Source organism: Boleophthalmus pectinirostris, unplaced genomic scaffold (assembly GCF_026225935.1).
Source record: "Boleophthalmus pectinirostris isolate CB_2022bp ecotype Guang Dong unplaced genomic scaffold, ASM2622593v1 HiC_scaffold_1, whole genome shotgun sequence".
In the NCBI taxonomy this organism is placed as follows: domain Eukaryota; kingdom Metazoa; phylum Chordata; class Actinopteri; order Gobiiformes; family Gobiidae; genus Boleophthalmus; species Boleophthalmus pectinirostris.
The window spans coordinates 14194663-14214906 of record NW_026570970.1 but is presented as its reverse complement, the minus strand read 5'-3'; the positions used below and the strand labels follow the sequence as shown (position 1 = coordinate 14214906).

Genomic DNA, 20244 nt, shown 5'->3' with positions numbered 1-20244 from the left:
CTAGGAAATGAGGTCCTATGTCCAAAATTCCAAACTGTCCATTTAATATGATAAAGGGAAAGGCATGCAATAAGGTTGAAATACATATACTTGAAATATTAAAATCTTGATTGATCCAAAAATACTGATCCAAAATAAATCTGTATTTATTGTGAAACATAAATTACTTTTTAAAACTGAAACTGATATGTAAAAAAGCTTAAAGTTTAAAAAGTTGACAAGGTTTCATTTCAATACATTTTTAAAAATTTTGAACAATATATATTCGAGAATCGTTTCGTATGATCCTCCAACAACTTATGGTCAGTTTGAGGGCTTAAATTAATAATTGATTTATCAGGATTTTGTCGGAGTTTCATAATTTCACATAAAATTATCAAAAAAATGTTAAAGTAAAAGTATTAGATGGTTTCACAAGAACTGCACATTATGGCATTCGATTTTTTACACATCTTTAGTGTTTGGTTTATAAGTCTGCTACTTTTACCAATACTTTGCATGATCAGCAACATAAAAACATGCATCTCCTTTTGAGGCGATGCATTGACTTTATTCTCATTAGAACTGGTGCTGCTTTGGACTGTCAGGCTGCCAGCGCTCTGAGCAATGAACCCTCACTCACTTTCTGATAAACGACTGACAAACCTGTTCACCTCCCTCTCCCTTACCCCCCCATTTCTTCCCTCTTTTTTCTTTCTTTCTGTCTTTCTTTCTCGCAGATTTGAGAAACCAGCCGTACAGGAGAGCCGACGCCGTGCGCAGGAGTGTCCGGAGAAAATTTGACGACCAAAACCTGCGTCCGATCAACAACGGAGAAGTGTTCATGTAAAGAAAGACAGAGAGAAAGAAAGAAAGAGAAAGTGAAGAAAGGATGGTTAAGGAATAAAGAAGACGAGCGCAAGAACGAAAAGAGCAAAGAATGTTGAAAGAAGGACGAGTGAACGTAGCAGAAACCATAGAGATGATTATGTATATATATATTTTACATAAAGAACTGCATACCTGTGGTGTAGTAGCAGATGTTCTATGAAGGACTGGACTCGATGGACAGTTTCCAAAGGTTTATGGGAAAACCTTAAACCCAGACAAGTGCCTCTGTGTCTGTTGATTCTCTTTTTTTTTTTTTTTTTCACATTTGGAGCAATACAAGATCCAACCAGGCTTTAATCTGGAAGAAACGTGCAAAACTGGACTTTTGTATGAAGAAATGGTGAATGTTTATGAGCAGTCTATGTAGCTGTTACATTAGCAGGAGAGTTTAGCCTGGCCAGCCCGACCCGTGCACTTTCACATCAAATCAAGACTCGACTCAACTCATTTAAACTTATTTTAGTCTTTTTTGTACGAGGATTATTTTCCGTTTTGGTTTCAGGGTGCATTGTGTAACTTTTCTGGTGCTTTTCTCCATGGAGATGTTATTGCTTTGTCTGGAATGTCTCACAGTATGGCATTAAAGCTTTCTATCTTCATGGAGACCAAACCAGACCAAGTTACGGTTCAGAAATGTGGAGAGGCAACCCCGCTCGCAGTCAGAATGCCTGTTTTTCTAGTTATGTTTTGAGCTATAAAACAAGTCGTGACTTGAACTCGAGTCAGACTTGAGTCGCTATTTTTAAGACCTGAGACTTGACTTGATAAAATGGACTAAGACTTGGGACTTGACTCGGACTTGAAGGTCAGTGATTTCAGACTTGACACGGACCTGAACCCTGTGACTTGAGAAGACGTGATGCTTCTCCTAAAAATATACAGTATGTTTTTAGAAAATACTTTTCTCTTTAAGTTCAAAAATGCAGTGCTGAATTTTAGAGAAACAAACTGCAACATGTCCCTCCCACTTCTCTGTTTGTTACTTTGGATGTAACTGAAGTACTGTGATGTGGTATCTTCAAATGTACTACAGTAATATACAGTACAACACAGTAAAACAGAGGGAAGTACATATAGCACAATCCTTCCATTTCAGTGCAGGCGACATGACAAAATAACTGATATTAAGCTTTTTTTTTTTATCTTAATTGATTCACACTAAGATCTTGTCAAAACATTTAAAAAGGAAATATTTGCATTTCTATAACTCCTTACATACTCTATAAATACTCATATATAAATATACCAAGACTTTTTAAGTACAGTTTAATTTAAAATTCATAAAAAATGCAAAAATCTAAGCTATATTTGGTATTTATTTAGGCTTGAAATGACTCAAAGCAGACGACTTGGACTTGACTTGGACTTATGGGCCGGTGACTCGAGACTCGACTTGGACTTGCCTGTATTTGACTTGAGGTTTGACTCGGACTTGAGGTCAAAAACTTGAGACTTGCAACGGAAACACCGACTTGGTCCCACCACTGATAAAGCCACCTCTAATTGAATAAATGTAAGGTAGAGCTCTTTAATGTCACACTGTGGGACATTCCAGACAAAGCAATGGCATCTCCATAGAAACAAGGTGATGGAAACTCTACCAGAAAAGTTACACAATGCACCTTTAAGGCTGTTATTTTAAGAATAACAAAAACGAGACACAATTTTACTTCGACTCGGTTAAGAATGAACAAATATTATACCATGTGGCCACTAGGGGTCAGTAAAGGAACAAGATTTGAATCCATGTCTTCTGCTTAATTCAAAAGGGCTGACATTTTGTTACATGGCTAAAATTAAACTCAAGGACTGCTGCCAAAACTGTACTTAAGTAAAAGTACTAGTTACTTTACCACAATTTTAGCTGAATTTTATGATACAGCTTTTGTGCAAAACATGATTAATTAACAGTTTAAAGCTGAATTAAGTTATTTTAAATCTGAACTGAGCTGGCAATGTAGAGTTTGTTGGTCAGCTATAGAAACGAGCATGAGACAGCAGTGATTCCCTCTTGCATTGGGACAAAAGTGACTGTTCTGTCCTCAGTGACTTCTTTAATTTAGTGTTTTTAAAAACTCTTCTCATTTTCGTAGCTTTATTTATATTAAGTTACTTTCCACCATTGAGTTCCACATATATTTTAACATGCAGTAGGTAGATCTGCTTTTACACACTGTTGTTGTTTTGCCTTTCTTAAATCCAAATTGACTGAACAGGGAGTGTTGTGAAACAGGCTGGCCAGGCTAAAGATCTAAATATATCTGTACATTCCACTACTTTACCATTCCTCTCGCAATAGAACTGTGTGTAGCAGGTTTTACGTCTCATCTGAGGCGTAACGAAAGGGCTATGAGCTACAACGACGGCAGAAAACTGGACAAAAACGGTTAACAAATTAAACTTTTGCAGCTTAAAGGGGTCATAACACAGTGTTTCCTCATCAAAAACATCGCTGGAGTTGCGTTTTGTTTCATTCACACACATTTAAAACACAAATCCTGCTTATTTAGGCCGAGTTCTTCTCTAAAACGGAAAACACTCTGTTCCACCTTGTGATGTCATGTGGTAATACAGAACGTGCATGTGTGTCATTTTAAACTCCACGCACCTTCACTAGAATCATTTGGATCATTTCAACCCCGGGAATTGCCTTTTCCCAACTCAACAAAATCTTAAAAGTAGCTGATAATGTGAAAACTACCACTTCATGACATCACAAGGTGGAAAAACGGAGCATTTTGAGCTTTGGAGATGTACAAACTAATAAAGCAGGATTACTCAGACATGTGTGAATGAAAAAAACACAACTCCATGTGTGTTTTTGATGAGGTAACAACATTATAACACATCTAAAAGCTAAATTTAGTGTAATTTAGGACTTTTAATTGTGAAATGTTACTTCATAATGTTAATATGTGTTACAATACAAAACAATGGACTGAACCCACTTTCAAAACTGGATATAAACCTATAATATACCATTTAATGCGTTTTTCATGTACCGGGCTGTGTCTACTACTCACCTTATTGTAATTTGATGTATAGTATTTAACCTCTTGAAACTTGTACGCTTTGTGTGCTCATCCGTCATTCAGAAACGAACACGGCACGAACACAAAGAGTTCTTATATGTACAGATATTTTGCTACTTTTCTACTTAACATTACCAGATGGTTAATATTGTACATACTGTTCAAACTTTGCCTTGAATGTTTTATTTTAACTTATAGTTTTTATGTCTTTGTCACGTGTCATTTTTGTGTATTTAATAAGAAGCCAAAACGGGACATCTCACTCCATTAAAGGGGGACACTGGATCGTATACGCTGAAGGTGGATCAAAGTCGGTTACTATTAAAGCAGGAAGCATGTCGTGAAACAGAAAATGGATCATAATAACTACAGATTATTATTCTAGTTGAAAATGGTGGTTAAAAGCTTATCTGTGGAGAGCTGGCTTTGAAGCTCGTGTTTTGACTGCAATTACCTTCACTAAAGCATCTCACTCTGTAACAGTCATGGCTCTGCTCTGGCATGTTTTATACTTTAGGCAGTTTATGGTTATTATCAAATAACAATTTAGATTTTCAATGAATATGATCAAATAAACTATGTTGAATATTATGAATGTTTGGACTCTTTTCGTGTCTTCTGGTGTTTTCGGAAATTGGCGCTAAGATGTTCTGAGGAAGTAGACAGGAAAATTACCAACCTCTTGCAAATTACTATAAATATTATGAACACAAAATTAGTCATGCGCATAATTACTCGAGCCAGAATAAAAAAATACTTGGAAAACGCACTACTGCTACTACTTAGATCAATGATTTCCAAAAGAATTTACCAAAAATTAGATATGTTACAATATGTTGGTGGTGTCACGATACAAACATTTCAAACTTGTTTCGATATTAAGGAATTCACTCAATACGATTAGGATACCACAATGAAGATTTAAAAACGCTACTTTTTTTAGTAATAGAATGTAATTTTCATATACAAAACAGTATCAGGGTATCCCCAGGTTTGACTACCCCAAATTTAAGACGTTTTTAAGACCTTTTTAAGACCACTTAAAGGAAAATTAAGACCAACATCACACAAATTATGCGGGCGAAAAACACCAGATCAAATTCTAATAATGATCAATCAACCACAGTACTATATCTAGAATTTAAGAGCCACTGGATTAAACCTACACTTCCCCATGATCCATCCAACATCTTCCTCCACTCTACTGATTGTTTACAGCAGCTGAAATCGAAGTATTGTTTGCACATACTCCAAATTAGACGTTCATTCACGTTACGAGATTTCACGGTGTTAAGTTTTTTTTTTCCTCCCTCCATTTAACATCATATTGCAGCCCGGTTGAGTATACAAAAAAAAATAGGCTAATGAAATGTAAGACCTTTATAAAAAATTTAAAAAAAAGACTTGGACAACATAATTTAAGACTTTTTAAGGCCTTAATTTAGGAACATGAAATTTAAGGCCTTTTTAAGACTTTTAAGACCCTGCGGCTCCACTGGTAGGTGCGTTTTGAGGTCTTAAACTTGTTTTGATAATGTTCAAAATGACACAAACTGTTCAGGAAAGCTCACATTTTGCCCTCTTAATGTGATTTTTTTGCAGTATCGTGAATGAGTATCTAGTAACAATTTTAGTTTTAGTATCGATTATACATGTGTCAGTACTGGACTCAGAAGAAACAAACTTAAGTAATACTATTTTCCAAAGTAAACTACTGAAAAATATCTAATTTCTTCAAAAAGTTAAATTCAGCTTATTACTACCCACCTCTGGCCCAAATAAGCTGTTCTCATTGAGTCAGTATAAGACTATACTTTATGGGAAAAAAATATTTCCTTAGTGTGACCAGCAATTGTAAATATTAGGAGTGTAACAATATCCAAGTCTCATAATACGCTATCGTCACGATATGAACATCTTGGTAGGGTTATTTATTGCGATATTGTAGGAAAGCTCACGATATGGTGAAGAGGCACACGATTAGAGATGTAACAATCCAAATCTCTGAGTACGATATTTTCATGATATACATCTCATGGTACGATATTTCATTGAGATATTTGGTGAAGGCGAACAAAACTGTCAATATGCTACTTTTTCCCCTTAGACTTAACTCAGTAATTCTAAGCACTTCTAAATCGTACTTCTCCATTTCTTCTTGTAGTCTACACTGACTTGGAGCAAAGGATCATGGTCTATGCAGTTCCCCCTGTCTTATTTTTAGCTATTGCTGCACCATAACTCTTAATTTAAGCAAAGAGATTTGTAATTCGATATATTGTGATGGTCCATGATATTATTGTGAGAACTTTGACGATACGATATCACGATATTTCAGTTATTGTTCCATCCCTAGTAAATATATTAAAAATGACGCAAAAATAATGTGTCCCATCATTATCATTTTTTTATTACAATAAACAAAGTCATGGTATCTAAACAAAAGTAGTAAATAAAAGCCTGTTGACGCTGTCTGTGATATGAGCGATACTTCTCAAGTGCCTTATGAACTCATCTCAGCTTCAGAAATACAGTGTACTTTTTCATTAGCGGTCTGTCACCTGCTTGTTTCTATGGATAAGTCATTGCTCTGCCTGGAATGTTCCATAGTATGACATTAAACAGCTCTACTCTACATTTATTCGATTACAAGTGGGTTTATAGCTCAGAAATACCTTGAAAACCAGGCATTCTGACTGCGAGCAGGGTCGCCTCTGCACAGATCTGAACTGTAACTTGATCCAGTTTGGTCTCCATGATGATAAAAAGGTTTAACATTCCAGACGAAACAATAACATCACCATGGAGAAAAGCATTTGACGGACCCTCCAGCAGAAAAGTTACACAATGCACCTTTACGTTTTCACACTGAGGCCCCCATCAGGGTTACAGCAATTTGCTTGATCAAGTTTAAAATGTGAGACCGGTGGAAAACAAATACAGCTATACTCAACTAAAATATTTCTAAGGCGATTTAACAAGAGCATTAAACAGAACAGTCCTGATATTTTAGTCACAAATTAACCGAATGACTGAGCAATGATGCAACTGGAGCCTGGCAGACAGTAAAGGGGGAACATTTTTGTCATTTTTGCTCAATGAATATGTGAACGGATGTTTATAAAGCCTTATGAAGCTGCGCCATCATCAAGGTGCGTCCAGTTGTTCCAGTAAAGTCCTCCTCCGTTTTTCCAGCTCGCCTTCACTCAGCTCACTGCCGGATGTGTCCCAGTCGCCCTGTTCACAACACAAATGTTTAATATAGACAAAAATATATATATAAAAATAGAAGTACGTTTAAACCATAGACGGTGGACTGAGGGAGTGTGATGTTACTAATAGTAGTCAGCTCCAGTCAAATGAAGCTCATCGAGGCTTGCAGTTACAGGAGTGAATTTGGAGTATTAGAAATAGGAATTTATTAATGGACAAAATGGTAAAATAAAAACACCAGAATCATGTAGAGCGAGTTAATACAAACATTTTAAGACCAAAATGCCGAGGGTCACTGCAGCAGTTACAAAAAGAGGGGTGACAATTTTTCAGTGTAAAGTCAACTGGAGCCAGAAGCACCCCAATGCTCACTTCCTATTTCGAACGTGACGGCCAACGCATTAGCTTTGTCCATTTATACTGTAATTTTTTTTCCTCATACTTTGAACTCTACGGCTTATACAACGATGTGGCGAATATACGGACGGATTATTTGTTTATCAACACAGCGGATGCAGCCTGAGTGCAGAAAGCGCCGCTGTTTGTTCAGTTAACATGAAACTGCAAGTTTATCGCCGTGTGATAAAATAAGTTATGATGCTAAATGAACATTAGTGAGTTGGATACGTCTTAATGGTCCATATGTGTTAAATGCAGGTGAGTGTGTAAATGACGAGAAGAAACGTCTCAAACTTCAGTAGCCGGACATCCACTCATACCTGATCGATTCAACTAACTTGGGCCCCGGGTGAAACTGAACTCTATTGAAATTCTACAAGACACTGACATGATACTAGATGGGACAGCGGCTCTTTCTGCAGGAGACACACGTAGTAGAGCACGAAGTGACAATTTGATAATCTTGTCGTAATCCTGTTGTTTTACTGCTGTGTCACAGGCACTGTTTGGAAATTAAATTAAAAGTTTAAAAAATCTGACTGTGTAAATATCTCAAGTTAAAACGCGGACACCTGCAGCTTACAGACAAGTGTGGCCTATATATGTACTTTATTTTTTTTTCTTTAAAAATTTAGTTGATGCGGCTTATATATTCAGGTGCGCTCAATAGTACGAAAATTATGGTATATAAAGTCTATGGTTTGAACAAATATCTGAAGTGTTCTGACCTCTTCTTTGATCGCTTTCTTTTTAGGAGACTTCTGTTTGGAATCCGAGTGAGATTTGCTTCGAGATTTGTCATTTTCTTTGTCTTTGTCGTCCTTCTCTCTCTTCACATCGCGCTCCCTCTTCTTCTCACTCTCAGACTCTGGAGAGCCCTAGGAGCAAAAATAAAACAGTGAACATGACGATTATAAACTTCAAAAGAGTCATTATGAAAGTTATGAAGAGTGTAAAAGATGACCTCGGTGTATTTTAATGCTAATTATCAATTGTTATTTTAAAATGGTAAGTAGGATTACTACAGTCTTTAACCAGGGATCAAATTATATCTAGGTTTGTGCTGTGAAAAATGTATGTTGTTTAAACAATCAGAACATGAAAAAATAGGTGTATATGATCGTTAAATGTAAATTCTAAACTCTGGCAAAGCAAAGGGTTATTGTTTACATTATAGCATGTAGACAATAAAAACTACAGTAAGTATCATGTTTTCATTATCAGTGTCTTTTTCTAGTGGCGGATACACCACCTGCAGGTCTCCAGTTGTTTCTGTAAAATAAGAAACTTTATTTGTTCCACAATAGGAAATTTTCTGGTGTTGCAACACGTAGTTCAAAAAAGTGAGTAGAAGAGTAGAAATAGGCATAGGAAAGAAGCAGGTAGTTCCACAAGGTCAGGTTTTAGGTCCAGTCATTTTTTAGTTTAATGATATACTGTGGTCCCTCGTTTATCGCGGGTGTTGCGTTCTGAAAATAACCCACGATAGGTGAAATCCGCGAAGTAGTCAACTTTATATTTTACAATTATTATATCTGTTTTAAGGCTGTAAAAACCCTCACCACACACTTTATACACTTTTCTCAGACAGGACAGTTACAACCCTTTTTGCATCCTTCTTAAAACTTATGGCTGCTGTCGTCCTTATGTTATTTTCCTTCTTTATGTAATGAACCGAAGATTCATTTATTTCTTAATGGAGTCCAACAGCGTAGAGTCCATTTTTTCAGACTTGCACCTGCGCAGTACAACACTGTACCCACCCGTTAACCCGAGATTATATCTAACTTTTGCGCTGCCTACACCACGGACTGAACCAAGATTAAACCAGGACTAACCCAGGACTAACCTAGGACTGATTCCAGGACTGAACTAAGACTAAACCAGGAGTAAACAGGACAAAACAAGGACTAAACCAAAACTGAACCAAGACTTACTGTTGGGACGGGCTTGGATGTGACCGCAGGAGAGTGTTCCGGCGCAGAGGTTTACCCGGCACTACCTGCCCGCACTACCCGCCCGTAAAATTCCAGAACGTTAAAACCCGCCCGTTTCAGCAACTATTTGTCCACTAGCACCTGACCCGGTGCAGGACTCTGCCACAGCCACGTAACTTCTACCTTCCTTCAGCATGTCCAAAAGTCCAACTTTTTGTGCGATGGTTTGCATCTTCCTCTGACTTTTGCGTGCGACCACAGGAGCCTTTGTCAGTGCAGAACGTTTCGTCGACATTGTGAGTTTTGTCGGGGAGAAAACTTCAGAATCTCACAGCTAGCGATCGAACATTTATATAAATTTGGCAGCTGAACGCATTTTGTAAAGAGGACACGGCACGGAAGAGATTGATTGACAATGGTCTACAGTCCCTTAGCCAATCAGGACGCAGGGGGAGGAACACAATGCATGTTCATACACTGTTTAAAAAAAAAAAAAAAAAAAAAAAAACGCATGCAAAATTGAGCTAAAAAAATCCGCGAAACAGTGAGACCGTGAAAAACTGAACTGTGATAGAACGAGGGACGACTGTACTGGGGAATATTCCAGCTAAAGCATAACATCTCCATGGCAACAAGCACGTGGTAGACCGCTTCACCAAAAAAATTACAAAGGGCACCTTTAAACATGGTCAGTTTTCATTTTATTTTAATGATTAATGCTCATTGGAGAGGGGAGATGTAGGATTTCAACAGTAGAGTATGAATCTTATGTAAACAGTATTGCACTAAGATCTTTGTACGTGTTACTTACAGACTTGTGACGTCTCTTCTTGGCCTTCTTCTTGTGCTTCTTGGACTTCTTATAGCTCCTCTCTGTATGCAGCCCAGAGGCACAGGAGTCAGACAGTGAGTGGCAGCGCACTTGTGAGGTAAGAGCAGGTGCATTATGGGTAAAAGCACTCACCGGACTCTCCGCTGGACGAGCGCTCAGACGGGGACTTGGACTGAGAGCGTTTTTTCTTCTTGTGGTACTCTTCCTCCTCTGACTCAGAGCCCTGGAAAAGTACAAGAAAGTACAGAGGATTGGTCCATAATACTTCAACACGGCAGTATGAGACAGAAAACACCGAAAATCTGACAGGAAATGTTGAGTCAATATTTCATTTCAAGAATTAAATGAAGACTAAAATGTGTCAAAGCTAAACTCACTCTCGTTTTAATTTTCTTTGATTATTAACACAGTCAGTGCCCCTTTTACTGCAAATTTTTATTGTTAATGTTGTAAAAGTAATTAATTTGATTGTGTAATGATTATTTTTTGAGAGGGCCGGACTCCAGGAAGACTAGCAGTGGTCATACTGGCAGCTAATGGGAATCCTAATAAAAAACAACAAACAACAAAAATATAAATCCCCTTTAACTGGTTAAATGTGTAAAAATCAATAAGACGTACGCAGGATTAAATTTATGTTAAATTTGGAAAAAAACAAACCCACAAAATCATTACTACTGTGTTATAATTTCATTCAGGATAAATAAAGTATCTCTCTATCCATCGATCTACATCTCTCTCTATTATTTACACAATAACCATAAATTAAGAAATATAGAATGAACCTCATAGGTATTTTTACTTGTGTATCACAAAATAAAAATATATAGTGACAAAATTTTGTAGTAATAATGCCTAGACGTGTACAAGATGACTGCTATTGACTAGTAGTAAATAATCTCTATAAAATATAACAAAAACAAGAATATATGAAGCTCAAACATACACACAAATAGACCTACATGCTTCTTGGGAACATTACACTGACTCGTATTCATTTCCTGAAGACTGATCCTAAAGCCGGGTATACACTGTGTGATTTTTTTTGTCCTTTTTGAGCCAATTTTTCACTCGTGCGACTGTTTTTTTCGGACCGGGTTTTGGCTTAATCATGTGTCGTGCTTTGTGTAGTATAAATGGGGTAACGAGAACTAATTAATACCTCACGACCAGCTTTCAATCGGCAATCGTAGGTCGCAAGAATATCAAACCTGTTTGAAATCCAGTCTTGTGACTTGTGAGGGTTTTGCACTGTTGAAGTCATTCGTCCAGAGAACATGAATCATGAGCTTTCAAACCCTGTGATTTGGTCGAACAGTTTGAGCTGGGGCTGAGTGAAACGATCAAAAATATCGCACAGTGTACATCCGGCTTAACCTAACTGATCCTAATCACCACTACTTGCCTAAACTTAACCTAAACCTTTAACCTATTTTAATCCATATCTGAACTTTTAAATATGTTGTTTATCTAATTATACAGGAGACAAGTCATGGGGACCTGAATTTATCCCCATACAGTAGGCAGGGTTCATGAGTGTACGTAAATTTAAGTCCCCACAATGTAAATACTCATCTGCTAGTTTAATTTCATGATCTATATAAACAACATCTTACCAACCGGACATATCAGTTTGCCAGCGAAAACAGCAATTTAGAAATACATTTACAGCCCTAATTTAGAGTGACGTGGAGAAAGGGTAGATGGACTGACCGATCGGGAGCGTGAGCGTTTCCTGTGGTGTTTCTTGGACTTCTTGGAGTGCTTCTTGGTCTTGGAATGGTGGTGCTGACACTCGTGCTGTGAGGGGGAGAGAGAGCACACGCACACGTTACGGAGTGTGGATGTACAGGAAGTGCTGTCATGGTAACGGCAGCCGTACCTCCAGGACGTGCATGAAGTCTTTGAATATCCTTTTCCTCTCGGACTCCAGGGTGATGTCCTCAAAAGCAGGCTCCTTCAGAAAGCGCTCTCTGACCTGGAGCGGGAGGAGAAATATGGTACTTAATGGCAAATATACGAAATACATATGGCTAGTTCAAAGTCTGCCCTGACCAGAGGAGGGCAATTTAAAAACAACTTCTATACAACTATTTTACTTACAAAGTATGTAACTAGATGGTCAGAATCCGTATATCATTTGTTCATTCATTTTTCAAGAAAAAAACAAAAATAAGAAAACAAAGAAAATTGTAGTTTTTTCATTATTAATCTCCACAACAATTTGTTTCTCCAGTTTTTGATTTTGTGTTTAAATGAATAATTGAAAAAACGGATAACAGCCGTTTCCCATTTCCATGACAAATTGCGAAGCCGGACTTTTGCATTGCATATAGACTGAACCAGGACTGAACCAGGACTGAACCAGGACTGAACCAGGACTGAACCAGGACTGAACCAAGACTGAACCAAGACTGAACCAAGACTGAACAAAGACTGAACCAGGGCTGATCTCAGGACTAATCTTGGACTTAAACACAAAATCGAAACCTGAAAAAAGTTACTTGTTATCCGTTTTTTCATTTTGGTTTTGGAGAGAGATGATAATGAAAATAATTGTTTTTCTGTTTTCTTATATTTGGTCTTATTTTGAAAAACGAATGAATGAATGATACACAGACTGGTCAGTTTTTTACCCTTTGGTTTTGTTTCTTGCACTGAAAAACTTCTTCATTCAGTTGGCTATAATATTCAACAGCATGACATAAAACTTATTTATCCCCATGGAGAATGTTCAGAAGTATGGTTTTAACTATCCATGGAATAATGCAGATGACATACCACCTTCAGAAAGTTACATACTGTACCTTTAAAATCATAATATTCCTATGTAAGATACTTTATATACTTGAGGAGATGTGATTAATACGATGATTTAACTTCAATTAAAAGGTAATGGACCACGGAATAAAAATCATTGTTATGGCTTATATTCAGGACGCCATGTTGCCGATTAACTTCAGCTTTTCACCCCCAACGGCGTACGCTCCCACTGCTTTGTACTAACTTAGTTCTCCAGTTTTATTTTCTTAATCTGTGATACACATGGGATTCTGCAGCCTTTTGTAGTCTTTTTGGTAATAAATGCTAGTGTGATATGCAGCAATCTATATGAGATGGAGAAAACTTCGCATCTCTTTGTTGTGATAACATTTACAGCACCGACAGATCCCACTGGGCACCACAGTTTTCTAATGTGGAAGTCAGCAAACTTATTTCTTTTAAGTTGTTTTAGATGAATATTGCAATTTAAAATGTCCAAATGATAACAATGAGTGCGTATACATGCACATCAATAACCCGGTTATGTCAGTATTCGGGTTACTGCGTATACATGCGCACTGAGAAACCGGGATACTCATATCCGCGTACATGATCAAATGGAGTATCCCGGTTTCTTGACATAATCTTACAAATGCGCAGGCGCAAAAATTAACTTAAATCAATTTCATAAACCAGGAAAAATACAAACCGTGAGCTCCTTTAGCATAAGAAGCTAAGGAGCTACGAGATATCCCACAATCCACTGTGCAGATTCTTCATTAAAATCTTCTGCATAAATAAACTCAACTTTACAACATATAAACCATAAACACTATAGAGCTACATCAGCCCGTTTGATCAGATCATTCAGCTGTGATCACATTTGTTTACGTTTTACAGAAACGAAACTTAAGACCGTTTGGCTAATTAGCATAAACTGTTAGCGGCGATAAAAACAACTCGCTCCTTGTGCCGCTGATGCGATCAGTTTCTTTTGGACTAAATGACACGACTCTGTGGATTATGTGTGTTATTTCTGTGACAGAAGAGGCGCTGATGATGGTAAGTGTGTTTCGTGCGTATAGAGTTTAGGAGATAGTTCATGTTTTAGTTTTTCAGTGATCACACGAGTGCAGGTCATACGAGTGCAGATTGTACGTGTGCAGGTTTAGCGCAGCTCTTTATTTTACAGTCATTTCACTCGTTTGGTCACTTTATTTATGTTGGTCAATTTATTTATGTGACTACTGTTGTGGTGAAAGGCTGGAAAGTGTCTTTTGGACGCATGCGCACTCAACTTTATGTTGCAGTAACCGGGGTACTGCGTATACATGCCACAAGTAACCCGGTTATTATCGGAATAAACCAGCTACAGTAACCCGGTTTCTAATAACCGGGATACTGCCATAACCGGGTTACTGCGTATACATGCACCATCAAGAAACCGGGATACTCAAAAAACCCGATCATAACCGGGTTATTGATGTGCATGTGTACGCACTCTATGATCCACAGGTATCAGATTATAACTGTGTAGCAGACATAAGCACAATATGTCTTCTTTCTTCTTCTTTTGCTAAAATGTTTAATTATAACTTTCTATCACTTGACAGTTTCCTATATTTAATTACCATTTTATTATTAATACTATTTTTACGTTAAAGCATTAGCTCTAGCACTTTGTCAGTTCATTTACCATATTTTCCGGGCTATTAGACGCGCTTTTAAGCCTCTAACCCCATCAAAAAACGACCGCGAGCCCCATACACAAATCCACTCGGGTGTTTGTCAGTAAACTACAAAGCCGCACCACCCGCAGCGCATGCAAACACACACGGAGCAGACAGCGACCGCGCAGTGAAACACACCCACAGCCACACTCATCACTCCACTCAGACGAGGAACGGAACGGAGGAACGAACCGAAAAAGTGAGTCCAATGTGCCACTTCTAGACACAACTGAACAACTGAGTCACTGCAAACACGCCGAAAATCCGTTGGTCCCAGACAGCACCCTCCCTACACGCCACAACTGAACAAAGCCCAGAGTCACCGTGAACGCGCCAAACAAAGTCCCACAGACCCATCCAACTGTTGTGTTTCGTTTAAAGTCCGGTGCGGTTTATTTGTGAAAAAAGTTTGAAAATAGACGATTCAATGGCGCCTTATAATCCAGAGCGCCTAATAGCCCAGAAAATACGGTAGTTCACAATTTACCAAAGGTTTTCATGTTCCCTTTTCACTCCAAAGTATCTCAACAGAAGAAAGATATTATTAGTTTCATTAAATGCCAGGAGTAGTGTATCTTAACTTTTTAGAGATGTTTTTTTAGAGATCTGATTAATGGGGGATAATTGAAATGATAAGAGCACATACCCCCTCCCATGTGGACTCAGGCTCCAGGGCGGGCGTGGACTGCTTCAGCATGTTCTTGAACGCAGCCTCTTTCCTCTTCATCTTCCTCGCTTCCTCTTTCTCTCTCTCCCTCTCTCTGGCCTCTGCCTTTTCTAACAACTGCGCACAAATACAAACAAGTTAATCATCGGAAATAACACAGCGAGATTAAAAGTGCACGGCGCAACTTTCCCAGTGGAGGATCCGCCATCTGGAGATGTTATTGCTTTGCCTCGAATGTTCCACGGTGTGACATTAAACAGATCAATCTAGCATTTATTCAGTACGGGTGTTTCTATTGCTCAAAAACACAATAATTCCTTCTGTGAATAGGGGCGACTCTCCACAGATCTGAATTATAATGTAGCGTGGTGCTGTAACCTGCTGATAGATCGGTTTAATCTATACTGTGGAACATTCTAGACAAACCAATAAACGTTTCCATGGAGACGAGCAGGTGGCGAACCCTCCACTAGAAATAAGACAGTATCTTACGCTGTTGAAGGCCAGTTTGATGTTGCCTGCGTCCAGCGTAGTGGCTCTTTTGTCTGAGCTGATCACGGAGCCAAAATCGTCAAAGCTGGTGTTTACTTCAACCAGAAAGTTTTTATCCTGTAAGAAATGGAAATACATGTTATTTATACATTTAATGTTAACATTCTTTATTATAAACATTCAGTTATACATTTTAATTTTACATAATATTTAATTACTATGTTTTAAATATAGTTGCCAGGTTTCAAATGACATCACATAATCTACATTCAAGTAATCTAAATAGGAAATAGTGTGTTAACGTACTTTTAAAATGCAAATAATAATGCAATTAAAGTTGATGACCCCTGCCCTGGCGTGCATGAACCTCCCACGCCAGCAGGATATTGAATCCTTCACCACAGGCCTACAGATCCTCCATCAGAAAAATTACACAGAGCACGTTTAAATGTTTTTATTTATTTTTTATCTTTGCACCCCTGCTGATCAACTGTGAAAAATGCCCCATGTCCACAATACTTTTTTTTTTGCTTGTAGTCATTTGTATAATTTAATCCACAAGTTTGGTACAAATCCGATAATGTTGACGTTTCATGTCTATGGTTAGGGGGCGCTATAGTGTTCACTTTTCATATGCTTTATAGTGTATTATATTCAGGCAGAGATCATGAATTAGTGATTCAAATTTCAGCACGATCAGTCGAAGAATGTGCTTGTAAGATTTTTTTTTATATTTTTTGGGGGAGTCTTTGCGCCCCTGCTGGTCAACCATGGAAATGTCCCCATGTACGTAATCAAATTTTTTGCTCGTAGTCATGCTTTTTACTCGTAGTTATGCCTAGACTTTTCAGCGATGTTTAGACCCTCAAAATCATGATCGTTTGTAAGGAAAAATAATAACAGAAATGAAAAAATGGGTGAAGAACAGCAACCCTCGCCATTTACTAAGTTACTGGCTCGGGCCAAAGATCTGGGATCGTTACAGCCACTTTACACTGAGAGCAAGTCATATTAGGCAACACAAAGTAAAGAGCTCACTGGGGTGTCAAATGTATAAAAAAAAATTAATAGTGTGTTAACTTGTACTCCAACTTTTAAAATTCAAATAATAAATGCAGCAATCTGGAAAAGCCGCCCTATCCTGAGAGAATGTCAGATCTGGCAACCCAAAGTGAGGAGCTCATTGGGGTTTGAGGACCAAAACAATTTAAAAAAACGGTTTATTTTGAATATAGTATGCTTAATATTTAAGGACACACACAGGTAATGATAGTGAAATTTTGGTTGGGGCTTTGTCACCTGCTTGTTTCTATGGATATGTCATTACTCTGCCTAGAATGTTCCACAGTAGGACATTAAACAGCTCTACCTTACATTTATCCAATTACAGGTGATATTAAAGCTCAAAAATACCTAAAAACAGGGATTCTGACTGTGTGCGGGATCGCCTCTCCACAGATCTGACCTGTAACTTGGTCTGGTTTGGTCTCCATGAACATAGAAAGGTTCATACTGTGAAACATTCCAGACAAAGCAATAACATCTCCACAGAGAAAAGCATTTTACGGACCCTCTGCCAGAAAAGTTACACAATGGACCTTTAAATCTACAGATATTTTGGTGTTTTAGGAAAGTTTTATGAAATTGTGTTTTATTTTTTTCTTTACTGTTATCCCCAAAGAAAACAAACTTGCTGCGCTGCTCGATTATGAATAAAAAAATAAACCTGTCCGCAGTGTATGAAAGTATATTGGATCTTCATTATTGATAAAGAAACCCCATCTGTTTGAAAGCCATCACATTCTTATTTGATTTGCTCCGAACCTTGAGTATATCTTTAATAATCCTCTTCTCGTCGTGGTAGCGTGCCTTCAGATCCTCCACGTAGAACTTGAAAAGGTCCAGGGGAGTGGAGCCTGGAGAACAAGTGCAATTAAATTAAACATGTACAAATATAATGAGCTCTGAGACATGAATACAGAGTGTTTCGTAAGCATGTCCCTGCCACGTGAGGAGACACAGAGAGGGGAGGGGGGGGGGACGGGGTCAGGGTGATGGAAGGGAGGGCGGAGACGCTGTGGGGTGAGGGGGGGGAGGCCTGCTGTCCTACCCGGCTGGCCCAGCATGTTGGCGAAGCGTATGTCTGAACTCAAGGTTGGGTACATTTCCATCCAGGCCGACATGGAGTGGAGCTGCCCGTGGTCGTGGAGCTCGTCCAGGAATTTCTGAAAAGGGAAAATAGTCAGATAAAAAGTTCCTTACATATGAACTAGAAGTGAAGATGCGATGAGACACGAGATTGAGTTAGAGGTACTCATTTTTTAGCATATTGGCATCAGAATTATATTTTGTTTTGGTCAATATGTTGCCTAAAAATACACAGTTTTATATTAACTAGGGATCTAACAATAACCTAAATATTGTGATATCGTATCGTCAAAAGTTTCACAATCATACTGTGGAGTGTCACAATATCTCAAATTACAAGTTCCTTTGCTTAAATGCATTGTTTTATAGTAGCAATAGCTAATAAACATCAGAAACTACATATCTCATGATTCATTTCAGCGCAGACAACATGAAGAAATATGTTTTTACTTGAATTTTTGAGATTATGAAAGTAATAATACACACCAAATTCTTGTCAGGGTACTTTAAAAGCAAAAAAGCTTCCTATCTACCAGTCTCTCCAAAATATCACAGTAAATATCATACTGTGAAATGCATATCGTGATAATATCGTATCGAGAGATTTGGATATCGTTACATCCCTAATAGAGAGGTTTAATACAAAGACTTATCTACATATCTCTCAAAGATCTATGGTAAAAAGAGGGCTGTGGGTGAGTTTGCAGTAAATTTAAATTACATAATTTGGGGAAAATAATCTAAATTGGCCCCATATACCAGTCCAAAAAATATCAGCAGAGTTTATCGGCCATGAAACCACCCCTTATTAGTTGATCTCTAGTACTTTCTAATCAATACATCCTGCCGTCCAGTTGACAATATTGGCCTAAGTTTTTTCATATTTTTGTTGTCATTATAGCAATAAGTCCTGGAACTATGACTTCTCTAGAAGGCATAACTCACTATTGTTTAACCCCTTTTTGTGCAATCCAAATGTAAATACTTAGAAAGAATCTCTGGTCTCTCAAGATCTTGTCCCATCCCCAATATAAACATGATATTTTAGGTTGATTTAATCAGTTTTGTTATATTATTTTCATTCCTTTCGCAGATTTGTAAGTTCCAAGAGAGCAACTCCAAGTAAAGTGATTATAACCCAGACTGTATCTTGTGTTTTTGTCATTTACGTTTACAGTCATCTCCAGAAAGAACTTATTGGGCTGCTCGATTATAGAAAAAAAAAGAAACATAAAATATGAACATGACCCCATTTGTATGAAAATGGTAATCATATATATATTTTTTTTAAAACAATAATGTACTGTCATAACAAGTTAACCTGTAATAATATACTATTCTATATTTGGTAATTCTTGTTTTAAAGTTACTATAAATAGGACAAATGACATTGTTCCAAATTTGGACATGACATTCAGATTAGAAGGGATGATGAATTGATGTTCTGGTGGTTCAATCTACTTCAATTGCCACTCAGAGATAAAATGAATTAAAGGTGATTACACAAAGTTGATTGCATATTGCAGAAAGAAGATGGCAATTAAAAAAACTCCATAGACTTCACCTGGAAACACTCCCTGTTCTTCCGCTGCCTCCTCCTCTCTCTGAGCAGGGTTTTCTGTTTCTCCTCCTCTTCTTCTTTCTCCAGAGCTCGGATGTGCTCCTCAAAGCAGATCAGGGCGTCCTCTTTGTCCATGTCTGTGGGCCCAAAACAACAATAATATAAAACTTTTAAGACCAGAACCAGCTCAGTGTTTCATGATTGAAGGTCGTACTCTGCAGCTCCTCATCCTCGGCGAAGGTAGGGTTGTCCAGGAGATACTGCTGGGCCTCAGACCACGTGGTACGGTATGTGACGTTGGCCATGTTGTCCAAGATGTTCTTCAGAGCCTCCCAGTTCCTCTTACGCAGCTGCTTTGCTTGTTCCTGGTTAATACATAATCAATTAATCATTGCATTTATATAGAGCCTTTCAAGATACTCAAAGCACTTTACAATTCATTATTCATTCACTCAACACTCAGTGGTGGTAAGCTACTACTGTAGCCACAGCTGCCCTGGGGCAGACAGACAGAAGCAAGGCTGCCAATCTGTGCCATTGGCCCCTCCGACCACCACCATCACTCACGCACACAGCACTTTCATACTAGGCAATGTGGGT

The 20244-nt window shown here is 38.0% G+C and overlaps 2 protein-coding genes across 6 annotated transcripts in view; one reads left to right on the top strand and one right to left on the bottom strand.

The window, feature by feature from the left end:
• fmnl2a (formin-like 2a) overlaps positions 1-4493 on the top strand; it is a 140528-nt gene extending 136035 nt beyond the window's left edge. For all 4 annotated transcript variants that reach the window (XM_055152834.1, XM_020931830.2, XM_055152830.1 and 1 more), the window contains one exon: positions 720-4493. In XM_055152834.1, the coding sequence (XP_055008809.1) occupies position 720 (1 nt within the window). In that variant the 3' untranslated portion in view covers positions 721-4493. The remainder of the gene's footprint in view (positions 1-719) is intronic.
• A 1796-nt stretch (positions 4494-6289) lies between these two features.
• Positions 6290-20244, bottom strand: part of prpf40a (PRP40 pre-mRNA processing factor 40 homolog A) — a 29450-nt gene continuing 15495 nt past the window's right edge. For both annotated transcript variants that reach the window (XM_055152852.1, XM_020931847.2), the window contains 12 exons: positions 19859-20009; positions 19648-19781; positions 18046-18160; positions 17760-17851; positions 15936-16052; positions 15423-15560; positions 12166-12261; positions 11997-12083; positions 10416-10506; positions 10263-10324; positions 8243-8392; positions 6290-7139 (listed from right to left, as the gene is read on the bottom strand). In XM_055152852.1, the coding sequence (XP_055008827.1) occupies positions 7050-7139; positions 8243-8392; positions 10263-10324; positions 10416-10506; positions 11997-12083; positions 12166-12261; positions 15423-15560; positions 15936-16052; positions 17760-17851; positions 18046-18160; positions 19648-19781; positions 19859-20009 (1323 nt within the window). In that variant the 3' untranslated portion in view covers positions 6290-7049. The remainder of the gene's footprint in view (positions 7140-8242; positions 8393-10262; positions 10325-10415; positions 10507-11996; positions 12084-12165; positions 12262-15422; positions 15561-15935; positions 16053-17759; positions 17852-18045; positions 18161-19647; positions 19782-19858; positions 20010-20244) is intronic.